This window comes from Pundamilia nyererei, unplaced genomic scaffold (genome assembly GCF_000239375.1).
Source record: "Pundamilia nyererei isolate P.nyererei 1_Seehausen unplaced genomic scaffold, PunNye1.0 scaffold00056, whole genome shotgun sequence".
Classification (NCBI taxonomy): domain Eukaryota; kingdom Metazoa; phylum Chordata; class Actinopteri; order Cichliformes; family Cichlidae; genus Pundamilia; species Pundamilia nyererei.
In genome coordinates this window covers 1,143,427-1,168,376 of record NW_005187457.1, presented here as the reverse complement: position 1 = coordinate 1,168,376, position 24,950 = coordinate 1,143,427, and the positions used below count along the sequence as shown (strand labels likewise).

Sequence of the window (24,950 nt, the reverse complement as noted above, 5' to 3'; positions counted from 1 at the left end):
AGATCTGATATTGGATGTGAAATATTTACGACCCACCCACACAGCCTTCCACCCTTGTCAATAAACTCTTCCCAGAAGTACGTGTGATGCATTATCACGGAGATGACCACATGTGGGGGTTGCTCCTGTATCCTTCATCACTGGCTTGTCCATGTGCATCGTAATGCAACATGCGGCATATAGTGTAACAGTTTTGGCTTTTAGGCTGCACAATGATAAATTCGTGCATTAATGCATTTTTTTTTCATTTAATCACATTGTGATTTGTCACATTAGCAAAGATAGAATGAGGGAAGATACTACACCAGTTGATGCAGATCAAAATAAATGACATATTCAACGAATGATCTGCTCTAGATACTAAAGAAAAACAAAACATGCCCTTTAATTTTTTTAAGAACAAAAAAACCCAAAAAACACCTCCCATTTTATAAAACAAAGCCAAGATCCAGATTAAAGAGAGAGCTGCACCTTTGTCACCAAACATGTCAGATTGTGAGCTCAACTGCCAGGGCTAATTTGGGCAAAGAGGTCAGAGTGTTCTGCATCACCTGAGCTGTGTTGACAGCCAGACCTGCTGACGAGCACAGCCGAGCCATCTCATGCCTGAAAGAAGGACTTAAACTCCCAAGCGGCCACAGTGACAAACATCAGCGCACATTAGCTCCTTCTCACCAAAAGTCATGTACAAACAGATCCATTAATGTGCAGCTGCCATCAAGTCCAGCGTAAAAACAAGCTGAAAAGTGAAGCGTTTGACCCAAACAAAGGGTTGTGTTTCAAGTTAGTGAGGGAGTTTAACCAACTCCTTTCACTTTGCTCTACTGAGTCAGCATCTTCCAAAGAGAAAGAACAAGATGGAGACAGATAAGGAAGAAGAGGGAGCTGTTGGGGCCAAGCAAAGACAGGGCCCTTTGTCTGCTCATGTAGGCTCTCGGAGATAATGCCAGTGTTTCTTTTGAACACAACAGCCTTTTCACACACACACACACACACACACACACACACACACACACACACACACACACACACACACACACATGATGATGATTCAGGTCTCAGACGCTGTGATAATATGCTGGTGGGGCACAGCCTCCCCTGCACAGTGGGAGTGTGTCTCTGTAATCAGACAGACAATCTGTGCTGGTCCTGAAGCAGAAAAGAAGGACAGTTCTAGATTGGTGCATTTAAGTATTTTCTGATGGCAGAGTCAGGCTTTTTCTTTTCGCTTCTTTTCTTTTTTCCGTGTCAGTGAAACATTGCAAAACATGTCTTGTCCTTGAGGTGGACCACATTGTGATCATTATCACAGTTCTAACCATAGGGACGTAATCACTGCGCAGACATATTAAAGCAGACTGTCCTAATCTACCAATATCAACATCCACTAGTGGAAAGTAAATTTACACACGTACTTAAAAACAAATTTGTCTACTTCCTTCTTTTTCACTTCAAACAGACTTCAATTCCTTTATCTTAAAAGCCATAGCCAACCTAGACTTTAAATATGTTTTTTAAGTTACCTATGTAAAATTATATCAATAGATTTAGAGTTAGATCCAATAATTACAAGCAACAATAGCCTATAAAACCTAATAAGATACCATTATGAAAGAGGCAGTTATGAATAATGAGTTTCAATAGTTGTTAAAAAGCAACTAGATAAATGGATAGTTACCAATTTGAATACACTTAGTTTATTATTACACTTTAGCCGATTTTACGTCTTAGTGTCTCTGCTCCAAAGAGCAGCAGCCCGTAGAATAAACTTCCTACATTCTTGTATAAAACAGTCATTTTGTACATTGTGCGCTTCAAGAATCCGCATTAGGTTATCAGCAGGGCATTAATTCCTCAAACGGGACCAGTGGTGTTTGTTTATCGGCGTACGTGTGTCGTATCCAGGGAGCGTGTTTACCTGTTGCCCGGTGACATTTTTCTCTATGTCGTCAAAGGTTGGCAACACCTCCAATATCGCCAAAGATTTAATTTCATTGACTCTTTTTTTAAGGTGGTAGGTCAGTGGCTGTCCGGGTTTCGTGTCTCTGTCGGTGTATGCTACCTTTAAAAGTCGTTCCTGCTGCTGGGAACCGCTGTGCTTGACACAGTTGGATAGCTTTATCGGTTAAGAATTGCGTTATAGACGCATTCTTTCCCACAGACGACAGCAAGTTGGACTTGGTGGCAGCAGGGAAACTAGGCCACCTTAAATGACATGCTGACATAAGAAGAACATTACTCTCCACCCATATCCGAGAAGCGTCAGTTAAGAGGAGTCTCACCTTTCCGACTACGCTCTTATCACCAAGTAAGACACCGGTGATCTGACTATACACGAAAGCATCTCGGGACCTGACTGTTCCCATTATTGGCCAGGACTGACGAGCCCGGGTCTGCAGCGTAACGACGCGCACGGGGCCACCAGAGAATTTACTGAGACGTTATATTGTGGATATTCAAGTGTCTGGATTTATCTCAGAGTTTTGTCGCTGTGTGGGTTTACTTTACATGCCAAAACTGGGGCAAGAGACGGGAACGCAGCAGACTTTTCCGCGAAGCTTTACAGTTTTCGCCACAGTTCTTGGTGAGTTCACTTTATTTTTTATTACGACTGAGCTGTATGTTATGTTACGGGTGATGTGTTAGTAAAGTTTGACACGCGCTTTATGTGTTGGCGAGAAATTGATTAGAGACCAGTCAATTGCGGATCGATAGAAACGTGTCAGCTGCTTGTATGAGACAATTGGGCGTAAATTCTGAGGGACAGCCTAATGTCGTGTTTATTGACGATAGCAGAATGTCATTGTTCCTGTAAATTATAATTAGTAGAAGACAGCAAGTCGTTGGTAATTATCTCAGATTAGAAGGAGAACGACAAATCTTATCAAACGTTGCTTTATGGTGACTGTCGTACTCAATACGAGTAAAAGCTGCCATACTTTAACGCATAAGGTTTTAAAAACTGCATGTTCCAAATGTAACCTATTTATACATATATTTATATATATATATGTATATGCCAGGGGTAAACTATGAATCGTTTGCATGCTTTCATTGTGAAAACTGATTCTTTTGCCACTGGGTGGCGACCGAGTATTTTTAATGTTTTTTTTTTTTATGGTAAAGTGCCTACTTAGGTTTGAAGAAACTGCAGAGGTAAGCTCGCTGTGTAGGCTTTAGGTGGCTCTGGGCTGTATGGTCATTTAAATATTCTCAGTCAGTCTCTCTTTGTGAGTTGCTCTGGTTACTTCTCTCAGGGATATTGCTCTCGGGGCTCTTATTGGTCACCTCAGACTTGAGAACTCGTGCTGCAGCAGTCCGAAGTCTGTGTTACTTGCATATACTGCAGCTTACCTGACGAGAATAACCTACTCGTTTCCAGCGTGGATTAGCGTAAGATTCGCGATCACTTGAAGGGTTCCTGCTTGCTTCTGAGGTCAAGGGGGAAAGAGGGTGGCGTCAGCACTATTAATGTCGTTACAGTACATCTGATAACTTGGAGCAGAGGGATCTTGTCTTTATGCCAAGGGTTTAAAAATAGCCACGTCCAAGTTGGTGTTGTTGGTTAAGTAACCCGGGAAATATAAGGGAAATAAAGCGAGTCCTGATCAAAAATCTACTCTCACGGTGTCGAAAGTTGATGATGAGCTACATATGCTTAAATTAAGCAATCAGTTGTATATTCACACTGTGTGCTGCTGTCAAACATCTCTTCAAAAAAGGCGTTTTTGGGATTAATGATGATCGCTATTTTCAGCCTGTTGCACAGTTCCCACACGATGAGACCCTTTAAACAGGCGGTACTTCCAGAGATGATGCACTCATCATCATATTTGTCTCTAAATATTATCTATAATTGGTGTATCTCGTGAAACGAGAATTCAGGAATGATTCAGCCGTGATTAACTTAAAAAACAAGTCATTTTTACGGGGACTGTCTTTAAAGCTTCCAGTAAGCTGTAGAGGCACACGGCCCTCGGTGTAGCCCTTTATTTGAGTATACTGTGATACTGTTGCATATTTTGCACTGTGCTGTAATTTATTATGAATGGCCTAAACTCGCTTGGCCTCCACGTGGGTGTCGAGCTCATCTTCCTATTGGCTGAGGTCATCGGCGTCCTGAAGGAGCTCTCCTGTGATTGGTCGGACGGCCTCGGGGGCTGTGGGCGTACTTTATCGATGGTGGAAGTGGGATACTTTGTGACAATGTTCATTGTCGATATTTCAGTGGGGCTGCCGTGGGTATGAGTGCGCAGCGGAGAGCCTTTTACTACAGCCGCAAGAGGCTTTGCAGCTCCGGATCGCGTGTCCCATCATCCAAAGCCCGAAAAAGCTCATAAAACATCCGAGAGGAATTTGTTGTTATACATTTTTTTTCTTTCTCAGACATTTTTTTTGTTTGTTTGGTTGTTTTTTTTTTTTTAAAAAGGTAACTGCCTGCGTAAATGAGCGTCCGTGCCATTTTTTGCTGACAACATACTTGCGTTTCTGTGTGGCATTTGCCCGTCTATGTAGCATTTCGAAAGACTTGCTTGCACGCTGGAAAGCGCAACAAAGACAAAGATCACACAAAGGGAAACGCGACGCTTGTGTAGTTAAATTTCCTCGGGGGATATTCTCATGATATTGACCGGAGAGACGACGGACTGGGTTTTATTCTGACTCTCGGAGAGCGAGAGAAAAAAAGGGGGCACCAAGAGGAAGAAAAAAAGAGAGAGAGAGAGAGCTCTGAATGCTGCCTTTGATTTGCAAGGAGATCAAGGGACTGTAGTGGAAGCGACGGATCTGCTTCACTATTCTTTTCACCCTTTTCACTCCCCGGCTCTGCTCGTCTTGTCTCCCCCCTTCTCTGAGCACAGGTTATCGGATGGACCAGCATCCCAGCGCCCGAAGCTGCACCAGTCGCGGGGCTTCGTCCTGCGAGGCCGTCCCGACTGAACCCTCCATGAATCTGTACATCCACTCCACCACCGGCACACGCTTCGAGCTCTCCTTGCCACTGGAGGAGACCGTGGAGGGACTGAAGAGGAGACTGTCGCAAAGACTCAAAGTCCCAAAAGAGAGACTCGCTCTGCTACACAAAGAAACGTGAGTAAACACGAAAGAAATGCATTGCAGTTGAACGTGTTTAGTAAACGTGGTGTTTTCGGATAGGGACAATAATTACGCATACTTATTTCTTAAAGAGCCAACCGGTACTTGAGACTCTGTACTATACGCTGACATCATAAGCCGTAATGTCTAGGATAGTCCGCAGTTCAAAATGTGCACAAACCGACTTTAGGTGCGCCCACCCTCCTGGGTTGAGGTAATATTTTCCAAACTGCACTTTAACTGGTTAAGCTCACGGGAGGCAAAGGTATGCCCGCTTTGGTGATCAATACGTTCAAGGAAACTATTGACCATGGGGGTGGACAATATTGGAATTATGGGCTGGGACTCACCAGTCACTGGAACAGTATTGACATGCAATCTGCAGACTTGCATTGATTCGTCCCCCCTTCTTATAAAAACTGAAGCATGACTGAATTGCTAATGCTGTGTGAGTCAAACATGTTACACATTAATGAATAAAGTCACACAGAAGTGCTAACCTTGACTGTATTTATACTGCTACTGCACAGGTGTGCATTATTCATGCGTGACTTGGTACTGAACTGAAGGTGGATATGTCTTGTGGTTGGATGTGAGTGTGAGCGTGCAGTTGCATGACAATAGCCAGCAGATTCAGGAGAATAACAGCAGTTTGTTTGTGTGAGGTATCAGACGGCCAGTTTCGCGAGGGCTTGAAAAACGCTGCTGTTTAAGCAGAGCTGCATGTGTGAGAGAATAGATAAACTCTTTATTATTCAAAACGAACCAGAACCTGAAGCATTATGAAGCTATGAAATGAATCAGGCACAGGTTAAACGAGCTCACAATAGTGCAGGTGGTGCTATGCAAAAAAGAAAGGGGGGGCTTTAGTACATGCGAACAGTCAGCATTGTTTTCAGCCCCCATCTCCTCCCACCCGTTGTAATCACCCAATAAATCACATCATCCTTTAAAACCTGAAAACCCCATTTTTAATCCCCTCCTGCGCCTTAAACTGTAGACCTACAGCAAGTCGGGGCTGACTGCCTTTGTTCAGCTGCGTGGCATAAGATTTGGGTCATGCCTACAGACCAGACTGCCCTAAACATCCTTCACTAACATAAAGCAGGCAAACGGCCAGAAACGGGTGTGAATGCTTGCATCGCATTTGGCTCTGAGATGCAAGCATTCCTCTTCTGTACCAGACATCAAGCAGTAAAGCCCTGGAAATGTGATGTGTTCTGTATCACATGATTTAACTTTCATAATCACTGACAGAGCCGTAACAATTTGGCTAAGAACGGCGTCCATGCAATTCTAGTACTTGCCATTCTTTTCATTTATAAATTTAATATGCTGTGGTTTTGGTTTCAGCATGAAGTTTTTCTTCCTCATTTGTGCAACTGATATTGTCAAGAAAAAAAAATTCTTACCTCCACTTAGACAAGTGCCAGTGGTGCCAAATATCCACTGCAAGCACTTGTCAAGCTCCACTATACTCGAAATTGAAATATGACAGTGCAATCAATACTTCTCTTTCGTGGAGCTTTACACCCACAGCTCTTTTCCAAAATAGTTTTGAAGTCCGTCTGCACCCCCTGGCTGAAGGGTGTTTGTATGTCTGAAGAGAGAATATATTGTCAGCACAGTCTAATTATCTTGTTCTCCCCAATCCCTGCAGGCGACTAAGTTCAGGCAAACTCCAGGATCTAGGCATCTCGGATGGGAGCAAGTTAACACTTGTGCCAACAGTTGAAGCAGGATTAATGGTATGGATTCAGCTTGCTGTGAATTTCTTTTAGTTTGGAGTTCAAATCTAAAGAATGAACTTAAAAAAAAAATTACACATATTAAATTTTGTATTTTATTTCTGTCATGCAGTCTCAAGCATCAAGACCAGAACAGTCAGTAATGCAAGCTTTGGAGAGCCTAACAGAAACTCAGGTAAGGATCTATGTGTGCCTGTGCATGTGTGTGTCCGTTGAGCCTAAATCAAGGCTGATAAAGCAAAGTTGGAATCCTGCAACTTAAACTGAGCTCCAAATTTTTTGTGTGCATATTTGCATTACGGCTAAAGAAGGTGGAAGCTTCAGTTAAGCACAGAGCAACACCCAGATATGGCAGAGATGAGCTGGCTGCGCAAGCCTCTTTGCTTGTCTAATCTCAGCCTCTTAAACAAGCCAAGCCAAGCTAGACAACCAGTGTGAGCTGCTAGAACATAATAAGCAACAACACCCTCCTGTATCCTAGTAACATCTGTGATACTGTGTATGTGTGTGTGTGTGTGTGTGTGTGTGTGTGTGTGTGTGTGCAAGCATGCACAGCCCTGTAGGAAGCTAGTGCGAACACCACTCAAGAAGAACTTATGTGCTGTTGAGAGGGCCAGCACTTACTTCCATCTTTCTGTTTACGCCTTTATCTATAATCTCTCTCCGCTCCTTCTGTATTTCACGGTCTTGACTGACAGGCACATATACACGAGCGCACACACGCAAAGGCGAGTTTCCAGGAAGTGTGCTGTGGCTGCATGGAGACTGATTGTAGTCTCACTCACTCATAAACAGAGTGCTGGATCATCAGATGACAGTCTTCTCACTCAGTATTAGCACAGGGTTCCTGGAAGCCTAGTGTGCATGCACAGGCCAAGCGAGGCCTACACCCTGTGCTTGCAGTGAAACAGTTCTGTGGGCCTGCTTAAGTACAGTATGTATTTGAGTCAGAGCGGCATGACTCACCAAAATGATCAATAGTGAGTGTGAAGTTTAAAAAAGACTCCGTGCCGGCCACAGAGAGAAACCGAGCGAGAAGAGAGGCGATAAGGCTGAACGCTCGCAGACAACAGTGTGACGTATGACACACTTTGCAGCTGACTGACTGACTCAGATCTACTTCCTTTTGTACAGTTGGGCAACACTGAGATGTACGTAAGTGTATCACTGATGCACTACTGTCTGATGTCAGAACGGTACAAGACGGTGAAACAATAACACTGATGTAAGGAGTTAACTGAACTCTTAACAGCGGTTACATCCTGAAGAATTTGCCCGATGCTGTTTAGTGGAATAATTATCCGATGATGTGGGCTGCTCAGTGATAGCAGAGTGTGGTTCAGTATGGCTTCTTGCCCTGCTGATAATTTTATGGTGGAAATCCTAGCCTTGGTGTGTGTGCGTGTGTGACAGAGAGAACTCAGCATGCATCTCGTAGCACTGACAGCAGATGACTGCATGTGTGTAGGTGTGTGTAAGTGGATGTGTGCGTGTCTGTTACTGGATGTGTGTGTGTGTATGTCACACTGTAAGTAGGCTGGAAGCAAGCCTTGCCCATCATGTGGTACGCCTTTGCTGGGTAGCCAAGAGTGACTGTCATTTTCACTAGAGGCAGATGATAATTCAACCGCCGACCCAGAGGAACCGATCTCTCACTCTGCCTGTCTTCCTGTGTATCTCCCTGTCCACGTAACCTTATTATACTTAGATTCGTTATGAGTCAAGTGCTTGCGTTTTTCTCACGAAATGCTTACCACACGTTACCACATACACCACTTTTGCATACATGTTTATTTCACTGTAAATGGTAATCTGACGCCGGGGTACAGAACAAATAATGGGTAACAGGAGATTGATGTCACAGTAAAACACAAAAAAGGCGTAAAGCTGCTTTAGTGTGTTTATATCCACAGAAATTGATTCTTCTTTATAATTCATGAAACGAAATGGAATGATATAGATTGCGGAGAGATTACAGATCTTTGTAAGATTAGAAAAATAGGAACACAAAAGCTTTGCCTCATTTCCTATCTCCTCTCTAACTCTGGGGCTATCAAAAATCAATCAATGCACTTAGCCCTTAAAAGTGTCTGACAGGATAACTGATATGCCCATGCAACCAAAAATAGCCTGAGGGAGGTATGGGTTAGTTCTTAGAAAAAGGCATACAAGAGTTGGTTGTTAACCCCTGGACCCCTAATAAGCCATCACCCCTTCAAATATTTTGGTCATGCAAGGTCTTATTTCCAGATTGGATTCCGAGCTGCACTGAGCAGATCACCGTATGTCTCCTCCTTTATCGGGATTATGAAGAAGTCTTCAGCTACCAGGTTGTTAGTCAACAAATCATGCAGCGCATGCCAGCTTCCAAGGGCTGTTTCAGTCTCTTGTGGCATGAGTTTGGGGTGGGGGGCATTTAATGGAAGTTCTTACCCAGCAATGATTAAAATGCTATTTTTTTCCAATCTCCTATGTTTCACCTCCCTCTCTTGTTTCTGCTTAGCAGCTCTCCTAGGGATCTATAATTTAAATGTGCTGTGGTTTGCAAGTCCGGCGAGCTGCCTCACTTTGACCGTGATGGCTGACTTCTTTAGCAAGGACAATCATAGCTGCCTTAATTTCTCCTCTGGCATCCTCCTAGACTTTTTTTTGCATGACATCTAAGCTGATTTAAGCCACTGCTTCCTGACAGCCCATCAAAATACAGTTGCCTGCACTACTCACTACTCTTTTCTTATTCTGTCTGCTAAATAGCGGCTGTGTGTACAGCTTATATTTGCAGTCATACATGGGAACACACACATACACACACCAAATTGAAAGGATATATTTAAGAGGATTTATGGTCATGATGAGAGAATGAGAAACTGTCTGAGCCTAGTTGTAAAATAAATGTATATTTCTATGACAAGTAGTGAAAGCAATATTTACCATTTCTAGTCACATTTAGGCAGTAACATCAGCTCTTGATCTATTTTAGAATTTGATTATGTGGCCATTTAACACACAGGGACTATTTGCTCATTGATGCACATTGACGGTAGAATAAAGCCAACCAGACGTCACCCTTACCATCCCTACCCCCACCCCCATTGCCCTTCCCCCCCTATGCAGCCACCTCTTTGTTCCCATCCTAAAGCATGAACACCACACCGGCTCAGCTGACAAACATAAGACAATGATTAGTCACTTTTCCACTTCAAAAAGTCATGTTAGGCACAAGGTAGGACAATCGTTTACTCAAACCTTCTCCCTAATCAGTCCTTCCAGTGCCGTTTGGGCTCCATCGGACTCTTGGAAGTGACATAATAATTTTGTGTAAGCTTCAGAATGTCAATTCTGAGTGTTCCAAAACAATATAAGTTATGTAACTATGGATCGGTGACACCAAAACGGTGACCTCATTGGAGCAAGCCAAGGTAGTTGTTGCTGTTTGTTCTGTAAGGTGAATTTTTAGATTGCTGATGGTGATGTTTGAGAGATCAGCTTTTAAGTGGCTTGTTTTTGAATTTAGCCAAGTTTGCATTAAGCTCAGAAAATTTTCAGGACTGTGCCCACCTACTTTTCAACCCCTCTCAAAAATTGAAAGCTCTAAAGGAGCAGTTCCTGTGGGACAGACACATCCTAGGATGACTAGTTCCTTTAGTGGTAGTACTGAGGTGGGGGGGTAAAGAAGGGCCTAATAGGCTTCAAACTCCAAAATCCTGTTAAGTGCAGCTACAGTGGTGCATACTGGTTTTTAAAATCGATGTGCAACCCAGCTGGAGCGAGGCTCAGCAGGCTTCAGATTGACAAATTTTGCCTTGAACACTAACACAGACTGCTTCAGGAGGAAGGCTGTGTTGCCATTCCACGTGTCCCAGGAGAATACGCTGTTACATATCTGCTCTACTTTTCTCGCTCCCAGCGACAAGCACCTCCTGTCCTCATGCACTACCTCCTCCCCCTCACTTATTCCTCCTCTTCCTCTGGCCGGGATACGGCACGGTTTTGTCTTTGTGTCTACAAGCAGACAGACGCAAACTTAACAGGCTCTAACAATCTGTGGGGAGTCACCTCAGGGTCACCCTTTCCTTATTTCCTCTGCTATCCCTCCCTCAGGGGTTGCCACAGTGGGCCTGACAGGTGGAGGAGAAAAGAAAGGGGGAGCTTTGCACAAGTCAGTCAGTAATGTGTGTTTGTGTAGTTAAGTGCTATTGGTTGGGGACAGTGGGCAGGAAGACTAACATGGTTGAGAGATTACAGGGAAGATGAGATGATAGAAGAAAAATGGAGATAAGAGGAGAGGTGCTACTAGAAAAGGAGGATTTAAGAAGTAGTGCTTTTTCTTTTTTTTTTTTTTTTTTTTTTTTTTTTTTTAAAAAGACAAATGAACTTTGGACCTGTGTGTGTCTATGTACACAATTGTTTGTAAAACAGCTCAATGCAAATGGTCAATATGTTTCTCTTTGCAGTCCTGCGCCCTGCACATCACCTTATATTGATGTCAGTTAATCAGTAGGATTGATAATACTGGAAATCATTGGAGAGTAACTGTATTGAGGATTTGGGAGCGCAAGGAATTGAAGAATGACCAAGTCTGCCTGTTGGTCAATATGAAGGGTTTCCTCCCCTTTTACATCCCCCAGCGCTCTCTGTCCTTCTCACTACTATTGAGATTAAGGCTTTTTATATGCATGCAGCTTAAGAGACAGAATCTTTGCTCTTTAGAATGGAAATTTCCTTTATTGTAACCTAAAATGAAAGCTACAGAAATTAATTTTGTTGCTGAATGTGTAAATCAAATCGTGCATGGAATAAAAAAACAATGCTGATCTAAAGGCCTTTTCAGTCCCTGCTCATGTAAATCCTGGCCTTGAAAATTGCATTAATAGGCTGATCATGCAGTATTTTTGCACCTGTGTAATCCCCTTTGTGATGCTTAAAATGCATAGTGGGAGGGGAAGTGCTGGGATGGGTGGAGGGAATCAAGGTGTGTTGTGGGGCAGTCAAAAGGGAGCTGGATTTGCAGGGAATTTCATTGTCCTATTATGTATATTCATCTCGATGCATGTGTTTCTGTGGGTGTGCGCATGTGCCAACATCCATTTTTAATGTTTCTCTTTGTATGTTTCCTCACTGAGCGACCAGGGGAGACTTACTTCTCCATTTTGGAGTCGTGACCGTCATTGTTTTCCATTCCCTGGCGATACAGTGCTTTTGTGATTCAAGTAGCAGGCATCGTGACTAGTGGGGCTACTGTGTGGGAGGATGGAGGCCATGTATATCACATTTGATAGCCACTACCAAGACTAATGAAGCCAGTGCTACTAGGGATATGGTGCTGCTGGCAGAGGTGCAGGGTTCAAAAGAGCCAGGTCATTTCAGTCTTTCCTACAAAAACGTAATGAGGAAATGAGAAACGTCTTTAAAAAAAAAAAAGGCATCATTTTTGCACGATCACCGTTGCAATTACTTACCGTCTTTCTGTTAACGTTCCTCCATCTGTCACAGAATTTCTATACCTATCTCTCAATTTCCCCACACCCACTTCATTTATCTCAGAAACATGTGATGCTGTTTCTTCTTTCATTTGCCGCTGCTTCGTATGATGTTGTTTTTCCCAACTATCCACAAATTTGTCTCACCGGGTACAGAAAATGCTGTGAAGTCATTCTCTGCCAGAACAGGATCCTGATTAAATTGTATTAATCAGCTGGTGTAAATGGCTTTCAAGAGAGCGAGAGGAAAGTGAACAGCAGGGGAAACGAGTAAGTGAAGATTGCTTTGGTGTTGCTTGCCTGATTTAAACCGGATCTTGATAGCTGGGGACTAAGAGGTGAATATGCTCAGTTTTTCTGGCTAGTCGTAAGGAGTGGCTTTTGCAGGAACCCGATCGTCTTGACTTTGCCATTCTGATCGCCAGCTGTTCCTTTTTTACTCCACTTACCCCCCCCTCTGTTTCTTATCAGGTACTGTTACAGATGCCTATCTTTCTAATGGTGCCTTTGAAGATTCAACCCCCTCTGCCTTTAGGATTTGGGGATGATGCAAGTCATTGATTTTTATTTTTATTTTTTTTCTCCTTCTCTCTTTTGAGAGCCTTTTATTGCATCTTTAGCTGGTGCGTGTCTACCCAAAGACTATCAATAGCGTCCTGGTGCGATCAAAACATTTAGGTCGATAGGAGGGTTAATAAGCAGTTTTTGAACCATACCTTTCCACCTCGCTGTCCGGCAGGTGAGCAGCTGCACTGGAACCAGAATATGGCTGGAGGAGCGACTTCCTCCTCTCGCAGCTTCTCCTTCTCCTCCCCCGCCCGTCCCGCCTTCCAATCCTCTATCCTCTTTTCCCCAGCACAAAGCTGCTCAGTTGTTCATGAATGTCAGCTCAGTGCTGGCAGCACTCTCTATCTTTCCCTCCCTCTCCCTCTTCACCCGTCCTTAGACTCTCAGCCTCTCTCTTCCTCCCTCACTCCTTATCTCCCTTCCTTAGTTCGCTTAGTGTGCAAAGGAAGAACGACTGCAAATGAGTTCCTTGAACCACAGGGACCCCAATAAATAAAACTGTCAGCCAGAGATGTCGAAAGGGAAAAAAAAAAAAAAGAAGGAAGGAGCCAGAGGCGCACTCTCACTGAATATTTCATCACCCACCACCACCACCACTACTACTCTGACACCTTACCCTCATTGCCAGCATCCCCATCCCCCCTTACCATCCTTGTTCCCTCCTTTTTTCATGCCATCCCCCCCTTCTCCTTCTCCTCCATCTTGTCTCCACCCCTCCTCGCCCAGCTGCCCCTTATCATATTCTCTCCCATTACTGCATAGCAACCAAAGTATCATACAAACCCCACCTCCTGGACACCCAACAACTAAAACAAAATGGCTGAGAGCACTGTTTCTGGGGTCACTTGTTAGAGAGGTGGGTCTGACGGCTACTAGATGGAAGAGCCATTTTTCAGTACCTGTATATTGCTAAATAAGCTTATCCGTGCAGTTTTTGGTGAGTATAATCAACTATGTTTGCGGTCAGGAAATGCACACCTTATTTGTTAGGCATGAACTCCTCATGCTGCTGCTTCATTATAAGGAGAACACTGGAGTGCTGGTTTCTTTCTGTCTGCCTTGACAAAACCCGGGGTCTCCATTCTCCTTGTCCTATGACTCTCCTTCATAAGTTGCTTTCATAAAGGACTGGAATTTGTACAGCGTCCTTCAAAGACCAAGGTGGAAATAGAATTGGAGGTCTGTTGCAGACTTAAAGACAAGCTATGAAGCGCTTTTTTGTTTGCCTGTGATGTTCCACAAAGCGCTATCTGGTGTTTGTCCTGACGTCAATGGTAGCCAGCCACGTTGGCTGTCTTGACTGTGCTCCTGAGAGCAGACAGGCATGTTTGGACTGGAGCTGAGCTTCTAGCCCAGACCTCTGGGATTCATTCGCTAGCCAGCTTTCTAGCAAGACAGTGCCCCTTTTCCCCTCCACCCCCCATCTCACACACACATGCACACACATACATATATATATGCACTCTCTAACGCTCTCCCCTCCCCTTGTTTCTCTCATAGTCTCTGTCCGTCTGGAAAAGGCTTGTTGTTACATGATCACTCTCGCCAATCTAGCCTCTGGCAGGCAGGGCGCACTGTATCATCCTCCGCCTCCTCCCTTCCCTTAGGAAACGGGCCCTATTTCAGGTGTTCCACTCCACAGCTCCCGGCTCCCAGCTACACAAGCTGTTCGCCCTCCTTTTCGGGAATTGTCAGGGAGACGGCGTGTCAGATGAAAGTGATGTAGCTTTTTGGTTTGGACGAGTGGAATTCCACACCTGAACGTTTAATTTGGGTCTTTCTCAAAGCTAACCGCAAATATATGAGAGTGTCCAATGGAATTATAGTAGTTGCGATGTCCCCTGTCATTTTCCCTGCAAATGAGATGTCTGTGTTTGTGTGGGTTTGTGGCCTTTTAATTTCTTGCCTAAAAGAAGAGGTTCTGGTGGGTGGTGTATGCATGGAGACCCCATATGAGTCACATGGTCACACACATTTTTAGCTCTCATATACATGTGAAGGTTTGTGTGAGCAACTTCTAAATTGACTTTATGAGTCAACGACTGAGACTCTGAGACCTGGAGTGACAAAAATCAACTGGAGGCGGGAAAGAAGGAAAAAAGGTGTGAGGAAGCGAGCTTGCTTCTTTCGCAGGCTAATTTAAAACCTGCTATGTGGTGTTGGGAAGTAGGAGTACATGAATTCTGTCTTGTGGTTTTGAATAATCCACCCCAGTCATTATAAAGGTAATCAAGCCTCCTCTCTGTTTGTCTTGCTGTCATCACAGTTGGTCTTTTTCTCTCACTTTTTCTTGCATGTGCTTGTATACAAAGAAAAACGGTGATAAAGCAAAGATCCTGTTCATACTTGGCTCTTGGCGTCTTGGATGTTCCTTTCTTGGAAAGAAATAGAAGTACAGCTTTGCAGTCTCCTTTGGTTTCATGCAAATTTTGACCCTATGACATTCACTCTGACCAGCTGTGGAGGTACCCAGAAGTCATGGTGGTCGTTCCCTCCCCCTCCATGTCACAGTGTAAATTTGAGCAACATGTATCCTTTTAGCAGCAGTTGCATTTTCTCTGCAGATAAAATCAGATCTGTGCAGGGAGGTAAAAACTGATCTCACATGGTTCCTGGAAACAGGATTCTGACGCGAAGTGTGAAATGTAACCTGTTTGAACTGGACGTCGACTCAGCCCGAATATATTTGGATCTAGGATCAGAGGTCTATAACGGATACCCACAGGGGTGTCCCCCCCCCCCCACCTTCTAAACATTGGGTTGACGATCTCCCTTGGGGCTTTCGATTTGTATGCATGCTGCTCTGCGTGTTGTGGGTTGACAAACTGTCGACACTTACTCTTGACAGCTGTCAGTCACAGACACAGTCATTGTCTCCTCCCCCTCCTCTGGTCTTTTCTTCATCTCTGTCTCTCCCCCCACCCACCTTTTGGAGCAGGCCTCCCCATTAGGTCTCAAACACATGCACACCTCTTCTCCTGACCTTTTATGTACGGAGTTTCCTAGCGATGTCACATGTAGCCCCCTGCGCTGTTCTCCTCCTCACTTCACACCCCACCTCGCGCCTGCTGAGCGTATCGCCTCACCACGTTGGGGTAATCGTGGTGAGTGTGGATTGTCAATAAATCATTAGTGGCTGACTTTACATTCTGAGAAGTTTGAGTTTCTCTTTATCCAGCAGCGTATTTTATTCCGATTTTTGCTCTAGCCATCAGATCATCCCAACCCCTTAGTTCTTTCACCTGCCCCTCCTCTCCCTTCATCCTCTTTTTCCACATCATGTCAATACCAATGTCCAAAGGTCACCCTGGCAACAGAGAGGCAGCGGTCGATGGAGAAATAAATAAGCAGAAGAAAAGAGAGAGATGTGATGGAGGGCAGAGCCTGGTGATTCAGAGGGTTAACTACAGGCGAGCATCTTACAAGGACACTCCAAATATAAGCCCTTTGCGCAGAATTTTTTTTTCTTTTTATATATTATTTTCTGTGCTTTGTTATTTATATACATCTATCCCTGTGCTCTGTTCTGCTTTTCTGTCCGTCCTCCCTCTCTCTCTGGGGACTAAAATCACACATGCGGTAGTGATTGTTGAAATCTTTTTGGACAGGAGCGCCACTTTGTATTTGCTAGTGCTGGCCATTTCTGCTTGTTTCCATTTAGGGAGAACCTGAGTCATTATTGCTGAGTCTTCAAGACCCACTGAAGCTTTGTGACTCCTGAATCACACTCACTTGGGGGGGGGGAAAAAGTAAATAAATACATGTCAGACTCTCGTTGCTTGGACTTCAGCAGCAAGTCACAATACACAGCATGAGAGCCACAGGCATACAGGAGGACGACAAGAGAGGTTTTGTTATTTAGCACGAATATTCCAGCCGAGTCGTGACAACTCTGTACTTGTTAGTGTGTGTGTGTGTGTGCGTGTCCATCCAGGCCTTGGGTGGGTCACTGAAGGCCCCCGACACTTGGCTCCAGTTAGCTGTTGCCAATGCTCCAAACATGGGCATCCTTTCCTGATCTGCTGTAGATTCACAGACAATTGACTATTCTGTGTTTGAGATGCAGGCGGGGTGGATTTCCTAAACGTGGGACTGATTTTTCAGGCCATGGGCCAAACAGAAGGGTGGCCTTTGTCTTTGAGCTGAATAACCCTGCTGACTAAGAACGGACTGAGTGGCAATGGGAAGCAAGGAATAGTGGGTTCTATTTGTGTGTATGTGTGCGTTTTCCAGTAGGCCTCCCTATCCATTCCCTGCTAACAGAAGTAAATAGATGACTATTGCAGACTAGTGTTTGACTGCACGATGAGCTTATGTGGTGTGTCTGTGTCTCTGTGAGAGGGGTAGCTCAAAGAGCTGTTGTGTGGCATCCATGGCCCAGATTGTTCATTTACTAAGAAGGAAGTCTGTATGCATGGGGAGCCTTTCTAGTTCCATAGTTTTTTACAGTGAACAGTTGTAAATGCCAGAGTGGCATTAAATCTGGATATAGAGCATCATATATTAAGTTAGACTTTGTCATCTGGCTAAGCTGTGTTGATACCTTGCATAAAAGCAAAGACATTGAATCACTTAACCCTTTTTCCCCTTTCTTTATCAATAGGTCAGTGACTTCCTGTCTGGTCGCTCTCCCCTCACCTTGGCGCTGCGTGTAGGTGATCACATGATGTTTGTCCAGCTCCAGCTGGCAGCGCAGCAGTCCGGTGGTCCCCAACTCCAGCACAGGCACCTCATCACCCGGGGAAATTCGGAGGGACAGCCCCGGGTTCCCCACACTCACCCGCACTCTCATCAACCCCCCCAGCATCCACATAATCACCCCAGCCCCCACTTGTCCCATCCTCACCCTATCCCCTCCTCCCCTTCTTCCCCAGGATCCCCTTCTTTTCCCCTGCCCTCCACACACCTCCAGTCCCTTCCTCCCATGTACCACCAGTCGCCCTCCTCTGCTCACTGTAGCCCCCCTACTCCTCCACCACACTCCCCTCGCCCATCCCATGTCCCTGGGGGTCTTTTCCGCTCGCCCGCTCATCATCACCACCACCCCCACCACCACCATCATCACCACTACCACCAGCCTTCCTCAGGCCAACCCAGCCACGAGATCGGCCAGGTCAGCCCTGTAGCCCCAGTCCTCTGCCCTGAGGTAAGCCTCAAGAAAATATTCTTATAATTCTTCCTAAGTAGTGTTTTGTTTTTTTTCTTTAATAATAGCCAATCACAGCATAGGATTGGTAAGATATTGTCTTATATTATTTTCTCAAATAAAAGGGTTCAGTGGTAAAAGTAGGTACATCTTTACAATACATAAGAAAGGCACAGGCACTTGGGCTGCCATGAGAACGATAGAGTGGATGGGTTATGACCATTTGACCCAAGTGCCATCCTCACAACTAAATCATTCTCCATTAAATCAATTAGATTAATGGGACATCCTTGTAGCACGAGGGTGAACCCGTGGTTTAGTCAGCTCTGGAGAAGCGTTACATGTGATTTTGCGTGTGTGTGTGTCCAAACCACAGTACATTTGTTCATCACTGGAGTATACTGTGCTCCCCAAATGCATGCAAACAAGCCAGCACATGCGTACACCATGAGAACACAGCATTCATATGACCTCAGTCTTCCCTGGGTAAAGAGCAGTGGGCTAAAATTATAGGAGCAAAAGTGTTCTGGTGTTGTCATTTAACTTTCAGCGTTATGCTCATTTGTTTACCTTAGGATAACTTCATGAACAGCTGCACACACATGCAGAAACACACTTCCTTCTGTTCTTCAACCCAATGTGCTGTTTATATTTTCTGTACCTCCTTGAATAGTGAATGGTAACCAAATATCAGCGAACTGTGTGGGAGAGATGGTTCACTACAGGAAAAATAAGGAGACAGGCCAGTTTAGTAGTGAGAAAACGGATATGGCTATTCCTCATCAGGCTTTCACATGCATGACAAAAGGACATGCATACGCACACAACGCGTTTTCTTGGGGTTTCAGTTTCGCTTTCAGATGTCAGTTGAGCAATCCATGTTAAGCCAAAGTGAAGTTGTGAGGTGACCATCTTTAGTTTGATCACAGTAAAGTAACCAAATACCTTAAGTCTTAAGCTATATGGCATGGCAGCAAGCTTAAATTTCCTGTTGTCTGAGGTTTCTTATAACCATCAGCCTTAACTGCAGAGGTTAATTACACTGTGCAAATGGTAGTTACACCCAGAGGTAAAGGGTAAAGGTCACTGAGGGAGCTCCTGAAACAGTGATTTTGAGTTTTCACAGCTTTTACTGTAATAGATCATATGCCCTTGTATCCTCAAACATGCTTTGGTCTCACTTTATGCTCTTTTAATAACACTTTTCTTTTTCCCCCTTCAGGCTAACTGCAGTACCAACAGCTCCAACAGTGGCACCAGTTCCTCGCCACGCTCCCGTAAACCCGGCGCCATCATTGAAAGCTTTGTCAACCATGCTCCCGGAGTCTTCTCAGGGACTTTTTCAGGTAAGAAAACAGAGCTGCCATTACTGACTTATGACTTATTGCTACTTTAAGCATCAACTGTGCACATAGTGAGATCCAGTTCTAAGATGCCTCTAAGTAGAACTTGACAAAATTTAACATTTTCTTCTCTGTTGGGCCTTTGTTTTAGACTTGTACGCATGCCAGTTTTAAATGTTTAAATTTTTTTTTTTTTTAAATCAAATGATATACAAACATTATACAAAACAAATATAGCACGCAACCATTATAATAGTATTTTGGTCTGTTTTGCTTCCTCTCACAGGCACTTTGCACCCAAACTGCCAGGACAGCAATGGGCGTCCCAGACGGGATATTGGGACCATCTTGCAAATCCTCAATGACCTCCTGAGCGCCACACGCCACTACCAGGGCATGCCCCCCTCCCTCACCCAGCTCCGCTACCAGACGCAGTGTGGTTCGCCCACTTCCCCATCCCCCTCGCCGCCTCCCTCCCCTCCAGTTGCTGGCATGACGGGCCTCTCTGCCAAAGCTACCTCTGTGCCCGCCAGCAGCCCTCCTCCAGCTCTGCATCCACTTGTGCAGTGCGAGAGCCAGATTCGCATGTGCAAACCCCCTGGTGAGTGACTCCACTCCACTCCCCTTCTGCACATGCAAACATGTCATGAGCACAAACAAAAACACCCCCTCACACATTAAGTCATTGTGCATCCCTTGAAGCCCTTATGAAGCAGATGTTCCTGCAGTTGCCACAGCTTTGGAGGAATGTGTGTGTGTGTGCATATGTGTGTAAAATTGCATGCAATTTAGAACCCTGTCAGTGAGTTCTGCATTTGCCTTGCAACCTACTGAAGAGTTCATTGTTATCTTTGTCTCTGTTTCTGTTCTCATATCACATCATGTTTAGCTCAGTTCTGTTGGGATGCTTTTACATCATTGTTTTCAAGTGCTTATTTTCATCTCTAAAATACTGACAAAGCGAGAACAGAAAAGTCAGATTAAAGAACAAAAACAGTCATGCATATGTGTCTCTGGAGGTTTTGAAACAGATGAGAGAAGAGGAAGAGAGCGGAGGGGGAGGGGGGGTCTTCTTAGTAATGCAATACTAGCTTCTCCAGACCTGTTCAGTCAGGCTTCACTTGTCAGGCAATGGAGTTGCCTTTTTGTCTTTGTGAGCTGAGGGGATAGGTTTTACCCCTTCAAGCCTGGGCTGGGCTGTGTTTATATTAGAACAGGTTTGGGGTGATGTAGCCTACCTCCTAAATACGGGCTGCAGCTTGGGCATGTATAGACCTCAACATACCCACGAGAGTTTGGTCGAGGCAGGTGTAAAGTTCAGATGATGCCATTTAAGGACTGGGCTGGGATGTTTTAAAACCTCCTTTCCTTACAGCGACACAGGATGTTGTGTGTCAAACAGATGTCCAGCGCTGATAACATCCAGTCAGCATTGTAAGCTTGGTGTGAGTGGACTGAGGAAAACATCATTGTCCTCTGCCTCCTTATCTCAAGCTAGTCTTCAATGAGCTGCTAAATTTGCACAAAATTTACCAGCGTAAGTAGAATTGTCTTGTGGGAAGGATTGTAGAAATTATTAATTAATGTTTAATGTTTTCTTCTGTTTGGAAAAAGCAAGAGCATACATACCTATTGTTGTAGGCTGGCTTTGTTCCTTGTTTTCTGACCTTTAGTTGTGAGCAGAATGAAGGATTTCAGTTGTTGCTTCTAAACACTGACTCGCTGTGAATGTCCAGTATTTCACTGCATCGCCCTTAGTGCATTTACAAGTGTTCAGTGAACAGTTGGAATAACACAAGCTTATTTTCCTAACTCAGGAAAGACCATTCCTTTACTGCCCCCACCTATTGACTCACCCCCATCCTACCCCTCTTCTCCCTCTTCAGTCTTGTCATTTCTCGTCATCTCCGCTCAGCCCAATGCCACTGCCCCCACCCCGATTTGCTATCCAAAAACAGTCTGTAAAATCCATCTCTCTGTCTTCCTCCTAATCACCCCCTTCTTTTTCCATGTCTGTGTTGTGCATCAATACATTGTCTGTGTTCATTTGGCCTTTAAATAGATTTATTCCAAAATGCAGCTCTGAAAAGAATTTGCTTTGTGAACTTGAGGCCAGAGAGAGGAGGAGGGGGACAACGCGGAAGATGGGGGTTGTTAAAACCACAACACTAAGCCTCCATTCATTCATCATATGGGTGTTTATATCCTGTCCGTCAGTCCACCAACTGTCCACTCATTAACCAAAGGCAAAGAGTGAAAGAATAGCCTGTCTACTGCCATTTTCCAATTTAACTGGCCTGAACCAACTTCCTGCTCACAATATGCACTTCCAGAAAGCCTTGAATGGTGACCTGTCCAACTAAGCCTGGTTAAGACAATGATTGTCCTGGTGTGTTGTGTGAACAGGGGCTATGTGCCTGTTTGTATCCTGCTCTAGTTGGTGTTCTAAATATGCCGATGACTAAGCGGTCTCAGTCGGTCTTATCAGCCGACACCTGATGCAAGACTTACTGGACTTAACACCGCAGCTTAACTCTGCTTCACAGAAACCTGCCTTCATTCAGCTACAGGAAAAAAGCCTGCGCTTCCCAGCTGCCTGAATATGTGTGCGCAATCAAACTTGGGTTGAGAGAGCCTCTTGAAAATGTCACAAAGCTTTTCTGTCTCCTGAGGGCCTTTACCTTTTGGTGAAGAAGAGGAACGTAAATTAAAAAAAAAAAATGCACACACACTCCATCACAAATTTCCTGGTTAAAGGCTGTGACGACTAGCTTGGTTTCATGGTTTTGCTATATAGTATTGCTGAGTTCTAGGGCTTTTTTTAGACCAGGACTTGTGTTGAATTTGAACAGGAGGGTTTTAGAATGGCCTGACAGGTTGATTGTTAGCTAAATTCCTTTGCTGAGTAGGCTGGACTTCCCCAGCATCCCCCCTACATCCCACTAGCCCCCTGCCCAGTCTAACCCTTTGTGTGGGGGCCAGGGACAGGGGCAGTATAGAGGGCACCAGCCTGAACCATTGTGGGACAAAAGAGGGGAGGGCTATGGGATTATAGGGTTGCCTTTTAGTCTCACTCCCACTGCAGCTGGCTTAGCTCAGGCACACAGAGAGGGGCAAAGCGGGGGCAAAGTTGGCTCTGGAAGCTTCTCCGAACCCCCTTCCTCTCTTGTCTCTTCCACATCCCTTCACCACCTCCTAACCCCTTTCGATTTGACATGTCAGGTCATGTTAGCTTTGTGCAGGCTGGGACTGCGCAAGCCAAAGGAAGAGGGAGGGTGGCAAAGAATGAGGGACACGCATAGAAGGAGTCTTTGCCCTTAACCCCACTGCGTCCTGTATTTAAACCCTGACCTGCTTAGCCGAGGCATGGCGCATTATCCACTGGCAGGCTTTAGCTCCTCTCGTCACACACAGACATTTACCGGGACACACGTGCACCAGTAACGCAACAAATGCCCCAGCGATGCAGCACAGCACAGAGATACCTAGCAAAGCCAGCCAAGCACATCAGGTGCCCTTTCATTGTCGACAAGGAGAGCAAGAGGGAGAGAGAGAGAATGCAAATGAAGTCTAAAAGTCATTGAAGAGCTTGCGTCCCTGCAGGGCTGTCAGTGCCCTTTCAGCAGCTGTCAAAGTGCTCATATTAGCTCCACTTTGATTGGTTGGTTAAGAATATGTCCGATTTGTTTCATTTTTGCTTTCTAGTAAGTAGAGCTGGGTGGGTTATTTCCAGATGGGTTGGGTTTTACGGCTGAACTTTGCTCTGCAGACTTTGAGCTACTGCTTGACTTTGTTAGGTCAGGGAGATGCGGAGCATTTAATCTGAATACATATGTTAGAAGCACTAATTTATACCCTCTCCAGGTAAAAGAGGAAGAAAAAGTGCAACATTAGTGATGTTCAATAGTGGCAGAGTGGCACTATTCAATAGAATTGAATTCAATCTTCCAGTTGAATTCTATTCTAGTTTATTAATATATTATTTCCACACAATAAAAGGGTTAAGGCAAATTTACTTTCTGATTCAGGATCGTTACAGTATTTTTGCATGTTAAATGTGCCACTATTATTCCCACTTGTAATGAAGACTGGCTTCAAACAAGCACAGAGGGATGCTAAAAGAAACCAAGAGTGATTTTGCTGCAATGTGATTTTCTTTCTCTTTGTCTCCCTCCTCTTTCTTTCTGTGTCCGTCCACCCCTCCTTCTCTACCCTGGTTCCCTGGATGCTGAGCAAACACAATGTTCTCTCTGCAAGATCACAAGACTTATCAAGACAGACAAACAAACAACAGCAATAAGACAACTGCAAATGAAGGCCAATCTTTATACAATCAATAAAAGGAGAAGCTCCTTTAATCTCCCTCTCCGTCCTGCACACTGCAGCCCCTCCTCTCTTTTTCTCTTTCTCCATCCTCTGCCTCTCCTCCTCCACCCACCTACTCCTCCCACCCTCCCTCCTGTTTGCTCCCTATCTCAGTCCTTGCTGTGTTGCTGGGCTGGGCTCAAAGGCAAGGAAAACTGACGCATCGATTATTCATAGATCACCCCTTCTTTCTCTATCTCTCTGTCTTTTTTTCTGCCTTTCTCTGCAGTGCCCACTCTATTTACTACAAGGCTTATGTCAAAGTCTTTGGAGATGAGTTTGGGGAGGGCGAAATGTGCTGCTTCAGGTTGAGTTTTAGTGTGAAAGGCAGGCAGGGGAGTGGTTAAAAACAGAGAGGAGGGGGGGGAAAAAGAGCCTGGTGTTTCCTTCCTCTGGGTGCCCTTGACCCATCTTCTGTTTGAAATCTTCCACTGTGTCTAAGAAAAGATCTGTAGTTGCTTCCTCATCCGTCTTTTCTGTGCCACGGTGGGTTGTGTACGAGAGTGGATTCTCTCTCTTGCTCTACAATTCATTCCCTATGTCTTTTAGTCACCTCTTTGGGTTCTCCAAGGTTATTGTGCTCACGTCAAGCTCTAGTCTTTGCAGTGAGGCTCCAGGCCAGCCTTTGTGTGTGTGTGTGTGTGTGTGTGTGTGTGTATAGTCTGTCCTTCTTAGCCAGCCCTAATAATAGCCCTAGTGTCATAAACATAGTCTGGAGATCCCTGCGGCCAGCTGTGTCCGGCCTAGCCGCCCAGGGCTCCGGTAGTGACGCTGATGAATGGCTACACACACACACTTAGTGTAGCTCCAAGCACATTCCCAGAGCTCTTGCCAAGCCAAAGGCCAAGACCTCCTGCCTCACCACCAAACTGCCCTTTATTCTCTGTGTGTGTGTGTGTGTGTGTGTGCGTGCACGCACGTGTTTTTGGTTTTGTTTTGTTTTTTCTTTCATATTGTTGAGCCGTTTTGGTAAATTACCCCTTTTAGAAAAAACAAAATCATGACTGAGGAACTACCTTCGTGAAATACAGGCAGGATTTAAACAGAGACACTCCAGACAAACAGATTTTCTATGTGGGCATGTGTTGGCTTTCTGCCATTTCATTGTTTATGGCCATATTTTGACAAAGCTGAAGGGCGGTTTCACTTTTGACTAGTCAGAGCAGGGGAAGAAGGTGTAGAAGGGGGACCAGAAAGGTAACAAAGC

General features: G+C 44.8%; 1 protein-coding gene across 1 annotated transcript in view; it reads left to right on the top strand.

Moving 5' to 3' along the window:
• Positions 1–2,130: 2,130 nt before the first annotated feature.
• Positions 2,131–24,950, top strand: part of midn (midnolin) — a 25,900-nt gene continuing 3,080 nt past the window's right edge. The window contains exons 1-7 of the mRNA XM_005734017.2: positions 2,131–2,584; positions 4,860–5,088; positions 6,755–6,842; positions 6,955–7,017; positions 17,493–18,035; positions 19,258–19,381; positions 19,665–19,979. Of these exons, the coding sequence (XP_005734074.1) occupies positions 2,509–2,584; positions 4,860–5,088; positions 6,755–6,842; positions 6,955–7,017; positions 17,493–18,035; positions 19,258–19,381; positions 19,665–19,979 (1,438 nt within the window). The 5' untranslated portion in view covers positions 2,131–2,508. The remainder of the gene's footprint in view (positions 2,585–4,859; positions 5,089–6,754; positions 6,843–6,954; positions 7,018–17,492; positions 18,036–19,257; positions 19,382–19,664; positions 19,980–24,950) is intronic.